Source organism: Spodoptera frugiperda, chromosome 12, assembly GCF_023101765.2.
Source record: "Spodoptera frugiperda isolate SF20-4 chromosome 12, AGI-APGP_CSIRO_Sfru_2.0, whole genome shotgun sequence".
Taxonomy (NCBI): Eukaryota; Metazoa; Arthropoda; class Insecta; order Lepidoptera; family Noctuidae; genus Spodoptera; species Spodoptera frugiperda.
The window spans coordinates 8,344,288-8,365,561 of NC_064223.1; the positions used below are offsets into that span (position 1 = coordinate 8,344,288).

The 21,274-nt window shown below is 35.8% G+C and overlaps 3 protein-coding genes across 7 annotated transcripts; 2 read left to right on the forward strand and 1 right to left on the reverse strand.

Annotated features, from left to right (window-relative positions):
* The first annotated feature begins 423 nt into the window (after positions 1–423).
* LOC118262409 (extended synaptotagmin-1) lies at positions 424–16,900 on the forward strand. 4 transcript variants are annotated; one of them, XM_035573729.2, is made up of 24 exons: positions 424–767; positions 1,062–1,166; positions 4,513–4,710; positions 5,854–5,895; positions 6,363–6,503; positions 6,970–7,046; positions 7,419–7,485; positions 7,883–8,028; positions 8,242–8,362; positions 8,450–8,513; positions 8,624–8,730; positions 9,834–9,919; positions 12,131–12,179; positions 12,269–12,358; positions 13,521–13,607; positions 13,701–13,859; positions 14,252–14,404; positions 14,597–14,756; positions 14,887–14,988; positions 15,223–15,307; positions 15,400–15,492; positions 15,634–15,730; positions 15,922–16,062; positions 16,336–16,900. In XM_035573729.2, the coding sequence occupies exons 1-24, from the start codon at positions 765–767 to the stop codon at positions 16,420–16,422; spliced, it is 2,460 nt and encodes an 819-aa protein (XP_035429622.2). In that variant the 5' UTR covers positions 424–764; the 3' UTR covers positions 16,423–16,900. The 4 variants fall into 4 exon arrangements, with proteins under 4 accessions (XP_035429622.2, XP_035429621.2, XP_035429623.2 ...); XM_035573728.2 differs by lacking the exon at positions 9,834–9,919 and adding an exon at positions 10,686–10,780; XM_035573730.2 differs by lacking the exon at positions 9,834–9,919 and adding an exon at positions 11,347–11,429.
* A 427-nt stretch (positions 16,901–17,327) lies between these two features.
* LOC118262412 (nuclear cap-binding protein subunit 2) lies at positions 17,328–18,974 on the reverse strand. Its single transcript, XM_035573735.2, has 4 exons — positions 18,765–18,974; positions 18,437–18,654; positions 17,849–17,951; positions 17,328–17,566 (listed from the first exon to the last, which is right to left on the reverse strand). Exons 1-4 carry the CDS (start codon positions 18,831–18,833, stop codon positions 17,471–17,473), a joined length of 486 nt encoding a protein of 161 aa, XP_035429628.1. The 5' UTR covers positions 18,834–18,974; the 3' UTR covers positions 17,328–17,470.
* A 447-nt stretch (positions 18,975–19,421) lies between these two features.
* On the forward strand, positions 19,422–21,034 carry LOC118262410 (uncharacterized). 2 transcript variants are annotated; one of them, XM_050697186.1, is made up of 4 exons: positions 19,422–19,713; positions 19,892–20,089; positions 20,185–20,425; positions 20,565–21,034. In XM_050697186.1, exons 1-4 carry the CDS (start codon positions 19,675–19,677, stop codon positions 20,777–20,779), a joined length of 693 nt encoding a protein of 230 aa, XP_050553143.1. In that variant the 5' UTR covers positions 19,422–19,674; the 3' UTR covers positions 20,780–21,034. The 2 variants fall into 2 exon arrangements, with proteins under 2 accessions (XP_050553143.1, XP_035429626.1); XM_035573733.2 differs by having other exon boundaries at positions 19,427–19,812.
* The last annotated feature ends 240 nt before the right edge of the window (positions 21,035–21,274 follow it).

The following is a 21,274-nucleotide window of genomic DNA, read 5'->3' on the forward strand; positions in this document are numbered from 1 at the left end:
AAAAGTACGAAAGAATATTAATAAGTATAGAGTAAAATAAGTACTGAAAACTGTCTACCTTTGGGTAAACTGTGCTCTATTTAACCAAGACAAAAAGTTTATTTATTCAACATCCTTGCTATTTAATTCTTTGTAACTATAGACGTACAAAACTCTTGACCCTTGTTTCAAGAGACTCCGTCCGGTCGTTTTGTATGTCTATGTTTGAAACCAATTTGAAACAAACAGTTTTAAAGGATGAACAAGACGAAACTTAAAAAGTACGTATTTTCTCAGTTTCTATTTTCCTTCTGACCCTGATCCGTGTTCCAAAATCCACATATTATGCCGATGAGAAACGCGTTTTTTTTTAAATGTTGACAACTTGCTGCCTACTGTCAATGTCACTGTCATACAACAAACGGTTGTCACTACACTACACCTGTTTTATCTGTCATTCAGAGTCGTCGGGTCGGCAACTTGGTTCGCTCGACACCTCGACACAAGGTCGAATTTCTATAGGATTGATAAAACATTAAAAAGTTGCGGTGCAAATTGCACCTTTATAGCTTTAGGTATTTGGTTGTTGAATTGCACCACGGCTGCTTGATTTTAGACTTTAAAGTGAGCAGTAATTAGTTAAGATATCAGGAAAAAAACAAATACACACGATTGAGGAGTACAATGCGCTAGACTCGCCAGGAAATTAGCATTTGGTAATCGGTTTATTTTGTATTGTGTTTAGTTTATATTCGTTACCCAACCTCTGCACTTCAGTGTTCAGCATGGTACGTGTTTGTTTACTTCCCGTTTTATTTAACCCTTATTTAATTTTTATATCTATTATTTCTAAATGCTTTCAACCAAATCTATAAATAAAGATGACTTGATATCGTAAGTATGTGGTTTTTAAACAGTTTTAGTAACTTTTTGTTATTGTAGCTAATAGAAATATTTTGGATATTGCTTTTATTTATTTTTTATTTACATTTAGTAGGGCTTCTTTAGTAGGCTATTTTCTTCTTCTTTTTCTTATTATATTTTTTTTAAATGCCTCTAATAAATCAGGATTTAATATACAGGCAAGTGATGAAAAGAAAATGGTGTCTTCAAGTAAACCGGCACTGCCTCCAAGCAGTGATGAAACTGGCAATGTGCTGTCTATGATATACAGATTCTTCAAGAAGGTATGTCATTATTGCTTAAAATTTTAAATATTGACTGAGTTTGTTATTTTAAGTTGTATGGCATCATCTTATTAGAATATAAATGCATTGGCTGTGTGACCACATTGTTAAAACAAAATAGGATGTCTTAGCATGAGTCATGTTGACCTTGAACAGCGATGCTTTGAATCATAAGATAAGCATTCAACCTTAAAGTGTTAGTTCCTGTTGTTTATTTTATTAGGTGGAAGTTTTACTAAGCATAGTGGAGCCTGCATTTATTATTGTCTTGTTAAAGTGAATCATCCAAAAATTTTACATGATTAGATCATAGTTTAATGTTTGCTTAGTTGCTAATCTGCTCACTTAATGACTTAACTGTCCACTCAATTTCGGGCTCAAACAATAGAAGAAAATATAAGGTAAGCCTTGCTTATCAGTAATTGGATACACAGTCAACACCTTGGTAAATGAGCAGAACACATGCACATTAGTATAATTTTCACATAACATCAGTCAGCAAAGTGATGTCATACTCTTTAATTAACCACAAGGCAGGCAATTTTAGACTTAAACTGGAATGAGGAAAGATTATATTTAAACTACAGTTACAATCTGACACAAACTAGTAAAAATAGCAAGTAAACAATATCATAAACACATGAGTTTCCTGTAACTCTTCATTATAAATTATTGATGAAACTTAGAATAAGGTAATTATAATAAAACTATGTTTTTTAGATTGCAATGCAAAAATAAATGTGTATTTAAAAATAATGATTTAATTGATTGTTGTTAAATAAACAGCATTATCACATGGGGAATGAAATCCTTCTTTAGTCATAAAATGTAAGAATTAAATATTACTATAATAACCATGCTGCCAAGTCCTACAAAAAGGCACTAAAGAAGGCTCGTTTCGACCACATCACCCACATTGGCACAAAGCTTTCTGCACAAAGCAGAGCATTCTGGTCCCTTGCCAAGTCGGTCGAGGCGAACTTCTGTCGGCCCACATTGCCTCCGCTGGTAAGACCTGATGGAATACTGGCCCACACCGCGAAAGAGAAAGCAGGTTTTTGCATCTCTTTTACATAATTCTCTTAGACACTAGCAGGTACTCCGCCAACTCTACCTCATTGCGATTCTTCGATGCCCGAGGTTCGCATAAGGAACAAAAGGTTCTTAGAGTATCGTCTGGACGTGAATAAAGCTAGTGGACCAGATTATACCAGCGATTGTTCTTAAGGTTTGTGCGCCCGAGTTGTCCCCTGTATTGACTCGCTTGTATCGCCTCTCATTTAGGACTGGTATAGTGCCCAAGTCCTGGAAGCTTGCCAACGTGCAACCCGTGCCCAAAAAGGGCAGTCGTGCCGATCCCACCAACTATCGGCCGATTTTAAATACTCTGCAAGATTATAGCGTGTGTTGAACTCGCGCCTCATGGCATCTGGAAGGTAACATCTCCTCAGTGACCGACAATACATTTCGCGGCAATCGGTCTTGGGGACCTACTAGTTTATGTCACCCATTTTGGGGCGAGGCCCTCGAGAAGAATGGGGAAGCGATCGCCGTCTCCTTGGACGTCTCGAAGGCCTTCGACAGGGTATGGCACGATAGCCTTTTAAGTAAGCTTCCAGCGTACGGCATTTCTCCTAGTCTGACTAACTGGGTAAAAGACTTCCTGAGTGATCGATCTCTCCGAGTTGTGGTCGATGGATGCTCATCAGAGCCCATGACGACTAATGCCGGAGTTCCTCAGGGGTCTGTTCTCTCTGCAACTCTATTTCTGCTGCACATTAACGATCTGCTAGTGCCCGGTATCTATGGGTATGCAGATGATAGCACAGTTGTAGAGAGATATCTGCCAGGTGCTCGGGCTAGTAAGGAGTTAATCCAGTCTGAGAGAGAGGCAATGGTAGAGCGTACGAATGTCTCACTTCAGGCAGTGTCCAAATGGGGCGAAGCCAATCTGGTGGGATTCAACGCCGCCAAAACACAAGCGTGTCTATTCACTGCTAAAAGGAGCCCATTCACCTTGGCTCCTACTTTTCGAGATGTATCCCTGGAGTGCACCGACCGCCTTCAGCTCTTGGGAGTTGAAATCTCCTCAGATCTTAACTTCGGGCGGTTCATCGAGTCCAAGGCCAGGGTGGCTGCTAAGAAACTCGGCATCCTTGCTAAGGTCCGGCGGTACTTCACACCGGGACAGCTTTTAATGCTATACAAAGCACAGGTCCGATCTTGTATGGAGTATTGCGGCCACATATGGGCAGGTGCTGCAAAGTGTCACCTGGCAACTTTGGACTCGGTGGAAAGGCGTGCGAAAAGGCTAATTGGTGATCCAGATTTGGTTAAGTCCAACCTTCAAAGCCTTGAGCACCGGCGTAGAGTGTCCAGCCTTTCGGTGTTTTACAGGTTGCTTTTCGGAGAGTGTGCGCAGGAATTACACGACCTAATTCCACCATCCCATTTCTTTCATCGGACAAGCCGTCGTACGGCGGGTATCCATCCCTACGTTGTCGAAACTTCTACGGTTCGGACTAAGCGTTTTGCTTCGTCGTTTATTCCGCGTACATCGAGGGACTGGAACAATCTGCCTGCTGCGGTTTTTCCATCGGACTACAATGTGGGTGTCTTCAAGTCTAGAGTGAATAGGCTCTTAAGAAACTAGTGCGCCTCACCATCAACGATTACATCACTACTTAACATCAGGTGGGATGTAGTCAAGCATTAGTTTTTGTCGAATAAAAAAAAAATATATATTCATTAATTGCTCGAAAAAAATCTTATAAGAACATTAGGTGCTATTGCACTTGGTTTTTAAAAACAATCCCTAAGTGATATTGTTAAACAATCATTATATCAGCAAAGATAAAAAAATATTCTTGAAATAATCTTATCAAACATAATCTAGACTAATAAATAAAATTGGAGTGTGGGTGATATTAAAATAACTATTATTATTTTTAATATACATACACCAAAATAATACTTTTTTACAATTTTTGTCTGTCTGTTTGTTCCAATCCAGAGACTAGCGATCTCTGAAATGGCTAGACCGATTTTGACGGAAATTTTATTGACAGGTAGCTGATGTATTAAGGAGTAACTTAGGCTACTTTTATTGTAACAGAGTCCGTAATCTATGCGAGCGAAGCCGCATAGATTACGTATAATATTAGATTTTATACGGAGTCCGTAATCTATGCGAGTGAAGCCGCATAGATTACGGACTCTGAAATTTATATGTAATTTTATCAGGTCTGGCATGTGCACTAGCATGTCCATTAAAAGCGAGACTATCAATAAAACATATTTTCTTCGTAATTGAATGTTTTCCATGCTTCGTGAACTATTGCTGCAGGTATCGGTCGTTGGCGCCGTGTACCTGGTCGGGTACATGCAATGGAGCGTGGCGTGGCTGATCGGACCCGTTATTCTGTCTGTGCTGCGCGATCAATGGCGTAAGGAGAACGAGTACCGACGCAACTTGGCCAAGGCCGCAGCCTCCTCCTCCGAGAAAGATGTTGTTTTGGCTAAACTTGACGACTTGCCGGCCTGGGTAAGATGCTATCTTTTGTTATGTCCTAAACAAGTTATCTATATTCTGGATTAATAATAACTTTGAAACAGTAGGTATATCAAAGGCATATCTCCAATTTGGCTTGTCTCCAAAAATAAAATGGGATGGTAAAATTAACTGATATGTAGGATTAGTATTCAAGTGCCTCTGTATAAAATTCTGTAATCCATTAGGGACTTGTTTCCGATTACGTCATTTAGGAAGTGATGGAATGATTGATACGCTATGAATATCTACCTTTACCAATTTTATACTCCGTCATATATTTTATTACCGCATCACAACCGTTTAGAATGATCGTAGGTATCATAAACTACAGTATGCATCTATTTAAAGCTATGTCGCATTATAAAAGCATACATAAAACCTGAAAAACTTATAGGTAAACTCACAGAAAACCACACACTATATGTATACACAATACACTTTATATAATATATGATTGAATAATTTTGATTAACATGAATCATGATCTAGTTTGATCAACCTAGAAAACATTCGAATAAACACTGTCTGCAAGAAACATGCCACACATTTTCAGTTGACGAAATGTAGTTTAGCCATTTGAACTTTCTGTTATTCGAAGTTGTTTGTCCGTTCCGAATGGTTCCAATTAACTATAATCTTACGTCATACCTGGCGTATACAGTAAAGATTAAGGTCAACGACATTGATCGAATCGATTGTATGACCTCACTATGTTTTTACTGTAGAACAAGTTCATTGTTTTTGTGTGGGAATTATATAATATACTTACCTACATTATAATGTATACCATTCATAAAATCACACTTTTTGGCTTAAAACAAGAATCTCGGGATTTTGTTTTATAAACCTGAAACCCTAGTAAAAATAGGGATGTTCCCTTACTGCAAAATATCAGGTAAATCTATCTCAAAATAATATTAATTTATTTATATTGTCATTTCTAATAACGTGTTTGACTAGCTATCATCTTAATTGAGGACTCGGGAACAAAATTGAGTAATCTTTTTAAGACACACTTTGACTAGTATTCTGCGCTTCGATCAACAAGTCACTTTATAAATAACTAAGAAAAACATCAACAGCTTAAGTACGGTAGACGGAGATGAGACGTGATGTATAATGTACTGTTTCCAGGTGTTCTTCCCGGACGTGGAGCGCGCCGAGTGGCTGAACAGGGTATGTAATGTATTGCAATTTAGCAAATTACTTCGCTAGCTCCTACACTGCCCGCTCGTATATCTACCCGCCCACGTCATTTAAACTGTTCGCAACGTGCTTATTGATTTTACTGCGAATACACTCATTACCTAGTTCGCACTTAGGTACCTACTATTCTAGACTGTCTAGTCTAAGTGTTATGTCTATATTAAATCTATTTAATTACGTCATATTCTATATTTAATAGCTGTCATAACAATTAATGTAGGTACATAATATTATTATAACGTCTGATTGATTTGTAGTAACTAATTAACTAGAATAGGATATTCATCTCAAATAAATGACATTGTAATGACTAGACATCAATTTCGACCTACCATTGAAAATTCCGACACTTTTTTTCGATCAAGGAGCACGGAAACTATAATATTTTGTAGAGAGACTCTTTCTCTCACTTACTAAGTTCATACATTTACTTGCAGATTCTTCTCCAAGTTTGGCCCAATGTGAACTCGTACGCTCGTAATCTACTGAAAGAGTCCATTGAGCCAGCCGTGGCCGAGAGTCTGGCCAACTTCAAACTCACAGGCTTCAAGTTCGAAAGAATGATTCTTGGCACCATTGTAAGTACTGTGGACAATCAAGAAAGTTTTTGTTCGGTCGTGAATCTAAATATCATCAGCTTATCAGCACTACACTCAATTCCTAGTAAGCAATAAATCTGAAGTGTCAAACTAACAGGAAATTAATTTCCTAGATTTTTTCTGCTTAGATAAATAGGGCTGTGCCTGTACCGACTATACTACTACATACACTGAACATACATACATAAACTGTTACCCTAAATCCTGACCCAGGATTTATATCTATGGATAGTCAAATTGTATGTTAAAATTTACATACAAACTAAAACTTATGTTATGAGGTAATGTTTAAAATAGAGTTTTACTTTATTTTACTTTGACTTCTTACTCACAAAAGTGCAAACAACAATTGTTATCTATGTACCGACATTCCACAAAACCACACGTCAAAGCTATAAAAGTTTTATGGCATACAAGTGCCAGTAACAAGTCTTAATCCTTGCAGGCGCCGCGAGTCGGCGGCGTTAAGGTATACGACAAGAACCTATCCAGGGATGAAATTATAATGGACGTCGACTTATTGTAAGTTACTTTATGAGCCACATTATTCCAACATTTATTACGATTGTAAAAGTTTACAATGCCTTCGCAATGTGAGTCATACCAATTCAAATTTTGCGCTTGAACTCAAAACTCACCGACAATGGCGCTAGTAGGGGAATTAGGTCTCGTCGACTTATTATGGATTGACTTTATCTTGGATTACCATCATCAGGGTGATTAGGGTTCACTCGTTAGAAATGGCACCTGATGAACAATATCTACTGACTTAAAACATTTCTATTTTGTCTAATAAGCTCTTTATAGTAATTTAACAGTATAGGCTTTATAGAATACATGATAATGTATGTTAACTAAAATAAGCTTTACATTATAAATATAAAATTGTTTCAGCTACGCTGGCGACTGTGATATCTCCTTCGTCCTACAACGCATCCGCGGCGGTATCAAAGACCTTCAGGTTATTATAAACACTAGTTATTCAATAAAAATCTAGCCCACACATGCGCACTGACGACTATACCCTATGTGGAGTAATCTTATCTGATCACTGCATCATGCTTTTTCACTTATTGCACTTCACATCATAAAAGGTGTAAAAGATATCTGTTAACACTTTATTTTTAGATGAGTGAGATTGTGATTATTATCTCTTGGTTTCAATAAAGACTTTATTGACTTTGCTTATGTAGATTTCGATTTACTTCATTGAAAACAATTTATTTTATCGTAAGAAGAATGGCAGAGGCTGGTCGTAAAATCAAAATGTGTTATTATTGCCTTATGATAATAGCCAGCGATGCAGAAGAAGAGTTACAAGTTATTATGTATAATTATCTTTTTGTAAAACATTTCAGATTCACGGTATGGTGCGTATTGTAATGAAGCCTCTTATAACCAAGATGCCTCTGGTGGGAGGACTCCAAATCTTCTTCTTAAACAATCCGTCCATTGACTTCAACTTAGTCGGAGCCGCTGATATTCTCGACATGCCAGGCTTCAGGTAGGTACAGATTATTTACAGATATGTCAAGCGATTTTGACTTCTATTGCGTTCAATATAAAGTAAGTTTGTGCAGATAATACTTGGCGTTCGCAAATATGTACCAACATATTTTTAGTCTTATGTCTACAGATTAGAACTCAAAATTGGCTAATAACTAACTTATTCTATGTTATTTGAAGATACGTGTTAACAGTAATGTTTTAATTCCAGTGATATTCTACGACGCTGTATTGTGGAGCAAGTGGCTAAGATGATGGTGTTACCAAACAAGTTACCTATTAAACTAAGTGATGAAATACCCACTGTAGATCTGAGGATGCCTGAACCGGAGGTAAGTCGTCTAAAGAACTCATATATTGTACTTATACATATAATGATATCTTGCAAATTATTTTCTAATCTATATTGCTATTTCCAGGGTGTACTTCGTATTCATCTCGTACAAGCTCAGAATCTAATGAAGAAAGATGTCTCAATGATTGGTGCGTTTCTTAACCCTCTTTCTTAAGTCTGGTCATTTTCATTTGTATTTTGTGGCTTGTTTACCATTTATTCGGTTCATAAATATAATATGTTTAAATGTGATGTCCAGGTAAGGGTAAGTCAGATCCGTACGCGATCATCACGGTGGGTGCGCAGCAATGGAAGACGAAACACATCGACAATAACGTCAACCCTCGCTGGGACTTCTGGTGCGAGGTAAGCAGACATCCACACACACACATACACTTTGTATAGTACATACATATTAGTTCGTTTTTTACGCACAGGGGTATATATTTTAATACTTACTTATATACAGTATATAGTGTTACTATTTAGATTTTTAACAGATACATCAGTTTGCTTAGCAAGTATCTACACAATTATATCTCTTATTGTTCGTATATAACATTTAAGATGTGCTTGCTTATTTTAATTAATCAGGCTTTGGATGTTATATTTGGTAAGTAGAGTAAGACACAATATATAACATGTGTATTTAAAATTGTCTTAGCTCATTTCTGAAGTACGTAAAATGATGTGTCGTAAATCACATGCATTTATGTTATACATTATATGGAATTTCTCTTTGTGACGAGAATTGCAAGGCTTCTCGCTGTCTGGCATAATGAAGTAGCAACATAAAGTATACAACAGTAATAGTAACCAATAATACAATGAAAATACCTTATTAAATTTAAATTGGAATATTGTTGAATGTAATATTTTGCTATTTCAATATAATTTGAAGCAGTATCAGGAATGAGCATGACCTATTATTTTATTTTGATTAGGTATATTAAAGATTGTTTACTGGTAAGAAACAGTGGCGTTCTTTGGAGAGTAAGCATTCTTCTAAGCACATATTTTTAACATTTTTTTTATATCTGCTAGTTTATCTTAATTGCAATATACAATTTATTTTTTATTTTATAATATTGGGTATATTAAATCTATTTTATTGATATATAATTAATTTTTTTTAAACATATAAAGTCAGATAACAATTATTTTATGTATTTAACTTTTAATAGTATGTTTAATGTATTTGGGGCTGTGTAATATTTAAGTAGATACAGTGTTCCACTATAACACCACAAGGTTAAAATTGAGGGTGTATTAACAGTTTTGAAGCTGTGCTATATTATAACAAGGGTGTCACACGATGTTAGCTAATAATAAATACGCTAACAAAGATATGCGATACGGGCATATTCTACTTCCAAAGTATTGTCGTGAAATGTTTACAAGTAAGTTATGAACAAGATTTTGTTTTCCTCACTTATGTTTGCGTCGGACTATGCGCGTGTGGCATACAGGCGCGTATAATGCAATCTCTGGGCCAAGCGTTGGAAATAGAAGTGTTCGACAAGGACGAAGGCAACGATGATGACAAGCTGGGCAAGTAAGTACGAGCACGCGGTGGCGGGCTGCGGCAGGGCGGGCGCGGGGCGGGACCTGCGACACGTTATACGCTACGCTGATGGTTGCACCTGCTTCACGCATTGTAACTGTCCCGATAAGCTTCTAAACTATGGCCAACGCGACGCTTGTCTGACGGTTACACTGGTGGCGGGACAACTTCTGTTGCCACGGCCCACTGTAACCTGGAGGACTTATGCATAGACATTAACAAGTAGGTTTCGGGTGGTGTTGCTTCAAAGCAGCGAAGGATTATTGCAATGTGACCCTAAGTTCTAGCTCTTTGATGTGACACACTCGATACAATGTAATGAGAGATCTAGATCAATGTGAAATGTCGGATTTTTTCTGTAAATAATATCTGTTTAAAAGTCCCTGTGAGTCACACTATTCCAGAGTCTCCCATTACAAAATAATTAGCTGCATGTGTAGTCTGTAGTGCGCAAACTTAGTTGTAGTTCCAATGGTGAAGGTGAGTTTCCTAGATGATGATGTATTAATGATACTATTCTGTTTTCTTCCAAAGTTTCTAATATGCAGGCATGTCGTACCAACATTGAAGAGGTCAGCATACGTGCAGCGCAGCGACCTCTTCAATGTTGTAATATCAAATTGATAAACTTGCCAGATGGTCAGGGGACAGATATCAATTATTTTCAAAATTGATTGGCTAAATTGAAGATTGTATGTTTAGGCGTGTTTGGCATATAACTAATATGTAGATATATTATAATTTTGTCCTTTAATAGGCGTTAATAAGCTCAAAGAAGAGTCAAGTGCTGCAGTGCGAGCTCTGGGACTGGGACCCTGGCATGGGCATTCAGAACGATGATTATCTTGGCAGGTCCGTCTCCGCCGCTAGAAGTGCATTGACACGTTAGCGACATTAATTTCATTGCCGTGGTTTTATTACTTTTTGTTATTTAACTTGACTCTTATTATCACCGTACGCAACGTACATCAGTCGTCATTCTATTATGTCATGTAGATACATAAGATAGTCATGCCGGTGATTTTAAGAATCATTTTGGGTTTTTTAACTGTTTTGACTACTGGGTGTTCTATTTTTATACCTACAGCTATTGTGTGTGATTGATTTTCGCCTTATGCAGGAATACCGATAATGGGGACATACAATATCTTAATATTTAATCAAGTGGCAAGTTGAAAAGTTTTAACCGTATAGTTTAATTAATTACCTGTTTCGATAGTTCGCATTTAATTTTGATTAATATACAAATTACTGACACCAGCTATAATTTGACATTTTTAACATGTACCTATACACCCCGGACCCTATTAAATCACGCAGCAAAAATGTACAAAAACATGAAACTAATTCCTTATCTCTTGCAAATTAATGATAGCTTAATTGTATGTATTTGTATATAACATGGTGGGTTGTAACAGTCAGTACTCCGCACCAGCGCGACGATATTGGTCATCAGGCTTTTCGACTGGGACCGCACAGGACGAGATGAGAAACTGGGCAGGTCTGTCGCTGCCGCCACACACTACAAGTGTATCTGACAATGTACATACATTCTCACAGTGAACTAACATACTTGCCACTGACGCGACCACGGACCATACTGTACGTTGTACGCACACGAACTGAGCGAACACTACTGTCAACTGTCAGTACATTCAGATGTAATCACGCACTCATCGACACTTGGTACACGCACGGCATCGGGTCACAGAGACGGGTCATACTAACATAACTTGAGCTTTTAATGATCACTAGGCAATACTTAGCCGACGCGAGGGAATATCACTCATTGCTATGAAACGTTTTAAGTGGCCGTTTAGTTTAACGCTAGTAAATCATACACTAACTTTGAAATTAATTTATTTCGTAGTAATACGTAAGCTAAGGACTTGCGTTACGAAACGTATGTCCATCCATTCCTTTCCGTATTCCAATAACTAATTGCTTGTGATCACTAAATGTGTTGTGCACTTTGTTTTAATCTTTGTCCAATAATATTAGATCTTTAATTCCTATTTGATTTAAATCTTAAATTGTATATAGTTTTTCTTTTTATCCTAATTAAGGGTACGCACCTCTATTCAGATGGGATTATGTTACTTACTATGTTCTTCTAAATTTCAAAATTCTTTGACTTGTGCTAACAATGCCTATGAAGTATTTTAGTTTAGTGAACGTTACTAGAGTATGTTATGATTTCAGGTGTTCGCTGGATATCTCACAAGTTGTACGCTTTGGCCGCTTGGACACGGTGAGAAATTCTTTAAAACATAGATATAATAAAAGGCAGATATTATTCAAATACACGTATCGTATACTATTGTTGGCAAATTGTTTCAGTGGCAAACTCTTCAGCAAGCCAAGCATGGTAAAGTTGAACTGCGTCTTTCTTGGCACCGTTTGACTTCAGACGTGTCGCAACTTAGCCGTGTAAGTTAACATCACACCTACAAGACCTACATACATACATACATGATTTGACATTTTACTTATATTATCTGGGGCACGGCAGTGCCCCGCCAAGTCGAGCAAAAAAAGCGGCACGGCCGTACCATCCTTTTCTCGAAGCAATTCGGGCCTTTTTCGACCCCCTATAATTCGGTTGTGGATAAAGCAAGAAACCTGAATCTTCAGTAACTAATCCGGCATTGTATAAACACGGAATATTTAAAATTTCAGTCAATTTGAACCAGTAGTTTAAGAATGACAACTTGTTAAAGTTTCTAAATTTTGTCACTCACTGACTCACCGATCATCAAAAGTCCAAGGCACTTCTAGCAGACTTAGAAGCTTCATATTTGGAATACATATAGAGTTTAGTGTCTTAATCATGGGAAAACTTAAATATTTTGTAATTTCGGTCCAGTTTTCCAAATACACCAACTGCATCAATAACTTTGTAATCCCATATAAATATATGGGATTACAAAGTTATTTATGCAGTTGGTGGTTGGTGGTGGTTTTAACAAAATTCGTTAGAAGTAGATGGTATCAAAAAGAAAGGCTCTACAAAAAGAAGTGAGATCCCATCAAAAACATCCTGTAAAAAACCCAAGTCTCGCAGCTCAGTCTTTCTGCCGTCAAAAGTTGTGAGATCCATGTAATACCAAGTCGGTTAATCTATTTAGTGTCTACTTGAAGGACCTTCTGTCTTAAGTTATTACATAAGTTATTATCATGCCAATATTAAAAATATTTAACGTTTTAAACAAATAGATCGACTTGGACATCGCATGAAAACAAAATGAATATTACAATATTATATTAGATTCTTTAGTCTCTCGCGCCTCACGCGATTGAAACTCTCGTTCCTGTTGGTCGCTGGCCCGTCGTGCTGTGTAGTGTGATACATACTAATAATCAAATCAAGCGATGTCCAAGTCGATCTATTTGTTTAAAACGTTAAATATTTTTAATATTGGCATGATAATAACTTATGTAATAACTTAAGACAGAAGGTCCTTCAAGTAGACACTAAATAGATTAACCGACTTGGTATTACATGGATCTCACAACTTTTGACGGCAGAAAGACTGAGCTGCGAGACTTGGGTTTTTTACAGGATGTTTTTGATGGGATATTTGCATTACAGGCACTAACGGAGACCCTGCTCATTAAGACTGGCGACTTAAGCTCCGCTGTCTTGTCTGTGTACATCGACTCATGCAAGAAGTTGCCTGTAAGTCTCTTACTTGTTATCCATTAATATTAAGGATGTTCAACATTATTATTTTTCTTCCTTATAAAAACGATCATTTTTTGTTTGTAACAGAACGCTCGCACCCAATCTCGGCCCGACCCCTACCTCACGGTGACTGTGGGCAAGAAGACTGAGACCAGCGCCGTTCAGATGAGGACCGATGATCCCGTCTACGAGATCGGATACTCGTTCCTTGTCCAGAACCCCGAGTGCGACAACTTGGAGATCAAGGTAAGATTACGGAACTGTGCTTACACTTACCAATTTAGTAATTGGCTATGATTTTACTAGGAAGCGAGATATGTTACACGTTTATTGTTTGCATTGAGGTGCTGTTATTAACGCTACGAACACGATTAAATTGGATATCATAACGCTTACATCTCATTCTTAACACGCTTTTTTAATTGTGGAAGAGAGATTTACTCTCCACCACAATTAATTAAAAGTACCCTTAATCGACGAGCATGCAAGACTAATGACTGTTGATGAAGCAAAAGTATGTAAGATTCGTAACAATTGACGTTCCATTGTCTCTGCCTATTCCCATGAGGCGACAGGCGTGTTATGTTTGTATGTAATCGGGTTAGACGTATGTGTACAATTTATCATTATTATTATAGGTTCTGGACTCTAAAACGGGAGGTCAGCTCGGCCAGCTGACATATTCAATATCGACTCTGCTGAAAGAAAAGGACCTGAGCATGATTACTCAGCCGCTGATGCTGCAGCGATCCGGACCGGAGTCCAAAATCATCATGTCTTTGCAATTGAAGGTACCTAAAGGTTTTTGAGAAAGCTATTTTGAAGTCGGATTTTGTTAGTAGAGTAATATTTGCTTTATTTATTTGTTTGTTCGAATTTAGTAAAAACATATACAGTCGACCTTTTGGAAGTGCAAATATAAGAATAGCAGCTATTGATGTTAATAATAATAGTTCATTAACTTAAAATTGTCGTTTCCAAAGATTTTGAAGGAGGCTATCAAGGAAGAGGACTACGAAGAAGACCCTGTGGCGCCGGCGGTGGTAGAGACACCGAGAGCACCGTCGCCCCCCGCCCCCGCGACGCCACCCTCACCTCCATCTCCAGCTGTCTCTGATGAGCCTGGACCTCTCACTGACCCTGGTAGTACATTGTTTGTAAACTTATTAGAGCCATATTTAACATAATTATAATTGTGAATTACGATAATTTTACCGACTACTTCTATTATGTAAAACAAAATTTACAATTGTTATAAAACCATTTATTGCAGTGACTGTACTTCCTGAGCCGATAATGAAGAATGTTGAGGATGCTCTTCTAGAAAGTAGCTCACAGAAGTCCGTGCCTTTAGAGCATATTGAAAAAGAAGTTGGTAAGTAAATAAATAAATGAGACCCACCCGTGTTATATTTTTAATACACCGAATATTTGCTTTCCTCTTACACAATCTTTGAAGTCGATTAAAAAGAAATCTAATAACCCTTTTGCCCATTTTTCACCGACAATAGTTTTCAGGAAGGAGCAATGTTCAGAAAATTAATTTCAATGCCATTCAAAAGTCACGGTCACATGAATTTTCTTTTGTAATACATTGTTGTTATTACAGATACACCTCAAGAATATCAACCCCCAAAATCACCTGAGCGCGAGCCACCATCGAAGCTTGTGCATAGAATCTCTTCATTGACAACGTAAGTTAAATAAAGATATAGTGGAGAATAATGATAATAAAGGCACGTCAAACATACAAAGTTTACCTAAATAATAAATGTGTTTGGTACAGGTCAGCAGGAGAAGCCGGCCTCGGCCGTATTCTGCTCTCACTTCGTTACAGCATGCAAAACCAAACTCTGTTCGTGGTTGTGCACAAAATTATGTAAGTTAATCTTATAACACGCTTCTTAGTGGTGTTACAAAACCGTTTTTATTGCTTACAAAATAAAATCGCTTTTAAAGTAGCGACAGCTGCATGTGCGCATTTTTATTCATGTTTATGTATTCTATTTTATTTTTTTAGGCACATACCATTGAAGGACCCCACCAACGTGCCTGATCCTTACGTCAAGTTGTACTTGCTGCCTGGTCGCTCCAAGGACTCTAAGCGTAAAACTGTGGTATGTGGTAACTAAATAAATCAATAGCATCTTTTGGAAACCGGATTGATCTTAGAGCATTACTTACTACATATATTTTGGTTATGAAAACATACTGAAATTTCTGTTAGTTAGGTTACAGGACTACAACTGAGAAAGAAAACATAACTATAGTACACTATGTACAAAAAATGTGTCTTTTTGATCGTCAGGTTGTGAAGGACAGTTGCATGCCAGAATATGACGAGCAGTTCGAGTGGGTGATCCCATTAGCCGAGCTGCATTCCAGGCAGGTGGAAGTCACTGTCGCCACGCACAAAGGATTCCTAGGCGGTAGCCCTGTTATTGGACAGGTAAACCTAAAATTACTACTGTAATATCCAAAGTTTAAAGAATTTGTTACTTTATCTTTGTGATTACTCTAAAAACTATTGTAGTTCTGCTACGAAATTGGCGCTTAAAAAATATTCAGGTATTTTGGGGCCCAAATAAAAGTAATTCACTTCCGAAAGCGCAAATTAAAAACATATTTTTCATATTTTTAGTTTTATATCTATATTTTTATTACTACAACTGGCGTAAATAAACAGTATTTATTAATGTTTTTGTTAATTCTATCATTACAGGTAGTTGTACATCTCAACCAGTACGACTTCCGTGAAGCTAAAACGATGTGGTTCGACCTTTTGCCGGAGACGTCGCCAAGAGATTAGACAGGACATAGGTGTAATCCTATGTTCCAAAATTTGTGAAAGTACTTATGAATCTTATATTTTGCGTATTGCAGACGCCATAATTGCTGATCTGATTGTTAACTATAATGTTCAGTGTTCAAATCACATATTATGACAAAGTATTATGAAGGCTTTTTATAATAATAAAAAAATATACTTATTTCCATGTTATGTAGTTGTTGATTAAATCTATGTATTTTACATTGTTGTGAATGCTTTCTGTTTTATTTATTTCTCTATAAATATGTAACTATCTCCTATTATTATTGCTTATGATCATACAGTGTTGTTGCACGAAGTCAGACTAATGATGTCAAGTTTAGCTTATGATTCTTATTACTGCATTTATGTCAAGTCGCATATTATATTTTGTGTAAGTCATTGAAACTATATTTTGTTTTGTTACTTTTATATGCTATAAGTGTAATTTTTGAGCATTAAATATTTTAAAAATATTCTTGTTTTGTTTTATTTAAATGTATGAGCATACTAAGTTTCCAATGAATACATGTTGTATACATTTTTGTTGTCATTATCATCAGAAAACTGTTACAGGGAAAATCCACTGCTAATGTAGATCAACATTGCCCGCTTTGGCATTGCATATCTTACTTACTAAACACTTTTTTGGGAACTACAAATCATTCTAAGTCTTGGTGTTTTGTGTATTGTGAAATATACATATTTGTAAAAATACCACAACACTGTGGACCATATTTTATAACTAAATAAAAAACACCATCCATTAGTATGGCAGAGTATGGGAGTCAATACTCTGCTTAGCTTACTTGATAGATATAACACTGATGTTGGATAGGAAAAATATATATCAGTAAATGCTTGTGTGGTTTGTAAATATTATGTAATTAATGGACCAATCTAAATAGGTTAGATGAAAAATATTTAATACATTAATCCACACTCAGATGTAATTGAACACAGTCACTAATAAAACATGTTTCACAGTCTTCCTTAAAGTTCTGAGCTTACAATAAAGCATGGTCTTCACATCACTTAAATTATGTTATCAACGTTCCATGGGAGCCGGAACAATCTTTTGTGCAATGATTTTTCCATAGCCACCTCTGCCTCCGTCATAATCTGTTCTGTACTCGTCTCGAACCTGGAAAATATCCATAGACTTTTACTAAATATGGCAACATAATGAAATACTAGCTACTCCCCTGGTTCACCCGCTCTACACAGATCCTATTGATAGTATTGTGGTGTTTTTAGTCTTCCTCGATATTTGGACAAAAACACACAAAAAGAATTATTCAATTCGAACTAGTACAAGCAAACTTGAACTTATGTGTTTCTAGATTAATGAGACACCATACTATACACTGGATCCTATACAAAGGATTTTACATTAATTTATTAAATATAAAAAATAACACTATACCTGTCCTCCAGTTTTGCCTCTCCCATACTGTCTGCCTTCGATAAATCCTGCATCCCAATCACAACGGATGATTCGATCGTCAAGTCTGGTACCATTAATGTACCTGTAATATTTAAATAGCCATTACCAGTGTTATTTTAAATTTTAAATTTTATACCTATTAGACTTAAGTACAAAATATTGTTAATTGCATTGTATTTAATTTTATACTATTATTTATGTCATCTAACTGTGTTAATAATGTAAAGTCGTGCATTAATTGGCATAAGCACATGATCTTGTGTCTTCATCTTGTCTTTCTTTAATGTTGGTGTTTATGGAATTACATTTTTAATAATTAACTATGAAGGATTACACAGTTTGTTAAGGAAAAGATGTCTGATGAATATTCTAGAAAAGTAATTGTACAAAAAAACACAATTTTAAGTAACCAATAATGAATGTAGGACAGGAATCAAACAAACTGGACAGGAAAATTATAGAGTGTGTTACAGCAACCTACTAAATATTAAATGGTTGATTTGTTTTATATTCAGATTGATGTACATCTGGTAAAACACAAAGGCAAATTCAGTAGATCATACTAACCTCATACAGTTTTCTGAATCTTGTCTAGTGTAATATTCCACAAAGCAAAATCCGCAAGGAGTCTTTTTGTACTTATCTAAGCCCATTATTACTCTTCTAATATCACCGCATCGTGAAAATAATTCGTATATTTGTTCTTCTGTTGTATAAAATGACAGGTTCCCCACGTAGAGTGTTGATGACGTTTTCAATAACTTTTCTTGCTCACTACGGGAGCCCTGAAAATATAAAACGGAAACATTAAAAGTAATTTTGAAAAAAATAGACTATCTATTGCTATGTTTTAAAAAACCATCGAATTTCACACAGAAATAAGGAAACAAAATACCTTGAAGTGTTGATCGCGATAGGAACTTATTTCGATGGATGAATTCATAGCTCCGAAACTACGTTTCATACCAATTATTAATCCTAAAAATACATTCAATTAGCAGTGTATTTGTAAGTAGAGCACGCTGGTATTAATTTTTACAACTCGACAACAACTACAACAACGCTTCCCTAGCTCGTAATTACTGACATTGAATGAATGACATTTACATTTTGGCAGTGACAAATGACGTACAGAAACTTATTGCCATAATGTTATTTAATTTGACAACCTTATATTCTCAACTTGCAAACTATCTACTACATCATGACTACTTCATGAATGAATATGAAATAAAATTACATCTTTCCTTTTGTAAACGATAAAGCAGGGCTTATAGGATCGCGCTTATTCTATGGAATGTTACTCTATCGGTAGTAATCGGTAATTTTCCTAATATTAAAAATTGTTACATAGACTAACTCACTACGATTAATCTTTAGATTTATCGTCGTGCTTTACAGTCAGTAACACGCAGGTAACACATAATAATTATTATAAAGTTTATTGTATTCTTTTTAGTTTAATCAAATTGTAAAAAAACTTTAAACGTAAAGCAAACTCATAGACCAAGAGTACTGGTTGTTCAATATTCACACCAAAGAGAATAATTAGTCAATGGTTTTGCTATTATAAAGTTGGTAAACTCTGCTGGATGTCACTAGAAAAGCAACAAAACAACGCAAAAAAGATAACAAAAAACATCTGGTTAAAATTCCCGCTTTTCATTTGTTAAATTTTAAAATTACAGTTAAGTTTTAACTGTTCTAAAAATAAATAGCGAATTAAGTGTGGCACATAAATACTTATTTCTATTTCGTATACATCTAGCTACACATTTTTAGTATACAAAGTGTACAAAGAAGGAATGGCTACCGTCGAAGAATTTGAAACTTTAGACGATGAGGTTAGAGAACTTATTCAAAACTATAAACATAAGAGAGCAACTGCTTATGAACCCTGCACACTCAATAATATTAAAGAGTGCCTAATTGGTCTCAGTGAAGTAAGTTACAGTAGCATGAGTGAAATAATTAATTTGTCTATAAAAATATTTATAATGTCTACCTGCACTTTATTTTTAGGAGTTTGGGCTACTCAATATCAATTACATTTTTAATCCACACTTAGATGTAATTAATAATACCATACGTTGTGAAGCCGTCGTCAATCTTATTAATGCTGTATGGACATTATTACAAACTTATAAAAATGTATCGGAGAAGGCAGCTAATCTTGAAGAGCAGAATCATATCCTGGATCATAACAACAAACAACTCAATGTATGTATAACACCAATAAAATTATAAAATGAATATTAATATAACATTTAAATTGTATAGTTCAAAAAAACTTTGAATACAATAAAATTTTACAGGGATTAGTTGGAAGGTTGAAAGACAAGATAAGTTTGGAGAAAAATGAATCTAAAGCATGTGTTGCATCAGCACAAAGGATATCGGACCAATCGGACACAATGTTACACAAGCTGACTGACATGCGTGCCAAGTTGTTACAAGTTACTAAACAAAAGGAAGCTAATGAACGACAACTACATAATGAAATCACCAGGCTCAAGTTACAAAATGAGAAGCTTACTGATAGACTAAGGAATAAAGGTAAAATTCTAAACTTTTTTAAATAGATGGAGTAAAAGCAGAGAAAATTCCTAAATCCTGTATGAACACATAATTTTTTAACTGTCTATCATTTAACAAAAATCATTTTTACCATAACTCAATAGTACTATTTTTGCAGATGTTCACAGCCATCCTAACAATGCATCCCATGCGGCATGTAAAACTTTGAAATCCGAACAAGAAGACTACACCAAACATTTGAAGAAAGTTATAAGTAAACTGGAGAACAACAATCAAATGTTATTACAAGAAGTTCTCAAACTCAAAGAAGAACTCCTGTTCAGAGGAATGGATCAATTTACTCTCGACCTAGACAATGGAAAAAATAAATAACTTTCCTACATTTTGTCTCAAGTTACCTTTATGAGCTGTGACTAATCTTTTTAATTTAATAATGTTATCAACTAACTGACTGATTAGTATTATATCTTAATGATCAGTATTATAGCACTTAACTAATGATAATTATGTACAAACTAAACCTGGCTAAGTGATCATTGTTACAGAAGAGCTGAGCTCTGAAATGTTAATTAAAATGTTACTAATTTTGTAAGGTTGAATCTCAAATAAAAGTTGATAATAAAAATAGTTATGTTCATTTTGGCATTTTTGGACATTTTGATGCTAAGTAGATAATAATGTTCATGAATTTTTGTTCTGTACAAAAATTTGAAATTGTTCTGTACAAAGAATTGAAATGTTTGTGAACAAACCGAATTGGAAGAACGATCACATTTCCGCCCTCCGTTTTCTCTATTTATTGCAGGGTGTATATGTATATAATGTGTATATCCGATATAATTATATCAAGTTTGATATGTAGACATC

Bases quoted from the DNA above. Each gene is read 5' to 3' on its own strand.
- LOC118262409 (XM_035573728.2), top strand. The intron at 7,486-7,882 runs GTTATTATAAAC...AAAACATTTCAG, and splicing joins GCGGTATCAAAGACCTTCAG to ATTCACGGTATGGTGCGTAT. The intron at 8,731-10,685 runs GTAAGCAGACAT...GTCCTTTAATAG, and splicing joins GCTGGGACTTCTGGTGCGAG to GCGTTAATAAGCTCAAAGAA.
- LOC118262410 (XM_035573733.2), top strand. From the start codon at position 19,675: ATGGCTACCGTCGAAGAATTTGAAACTTTAGACGATGAGGTTAGAGAA. The intron at 19,813-19,891 runs GTAAGTTACAGT...CTTTATTTTTAG, and splicing joins GCCTAATTGGTCTCAGTGAA to GAGTTTGGGCTACTCAATAT. The intron at 20,090-20,184 runs GTATGTATAACA...AAAATTTTACAG, and splicing joins ATAACAACAAACAACTCAAT to GGATTAGTTGGAAGGTTGAA.
- LOC118262412 (XM_035573735.2), bottom strand. From the start codon at position 18,833: ATGAAACGTAGTTTCGGAGCTATGAATTCATCCATCGAAATAAGTTCC. The intron at 18,655-18,764 runs GTATTTTGTTTC...TTATATTTTCAG, and splicing joins ATCGCGATCAACACTTCAAG to GGCTCCCGTAGTGAGCAAGA. The intron at 17,567-17,848 runs GTATAGTGTTAT...GATATTTTCCAG, and splicing joins GAGGCAAAACTGGAGGACAG to GTTCGAGACGAGTACAGAAC.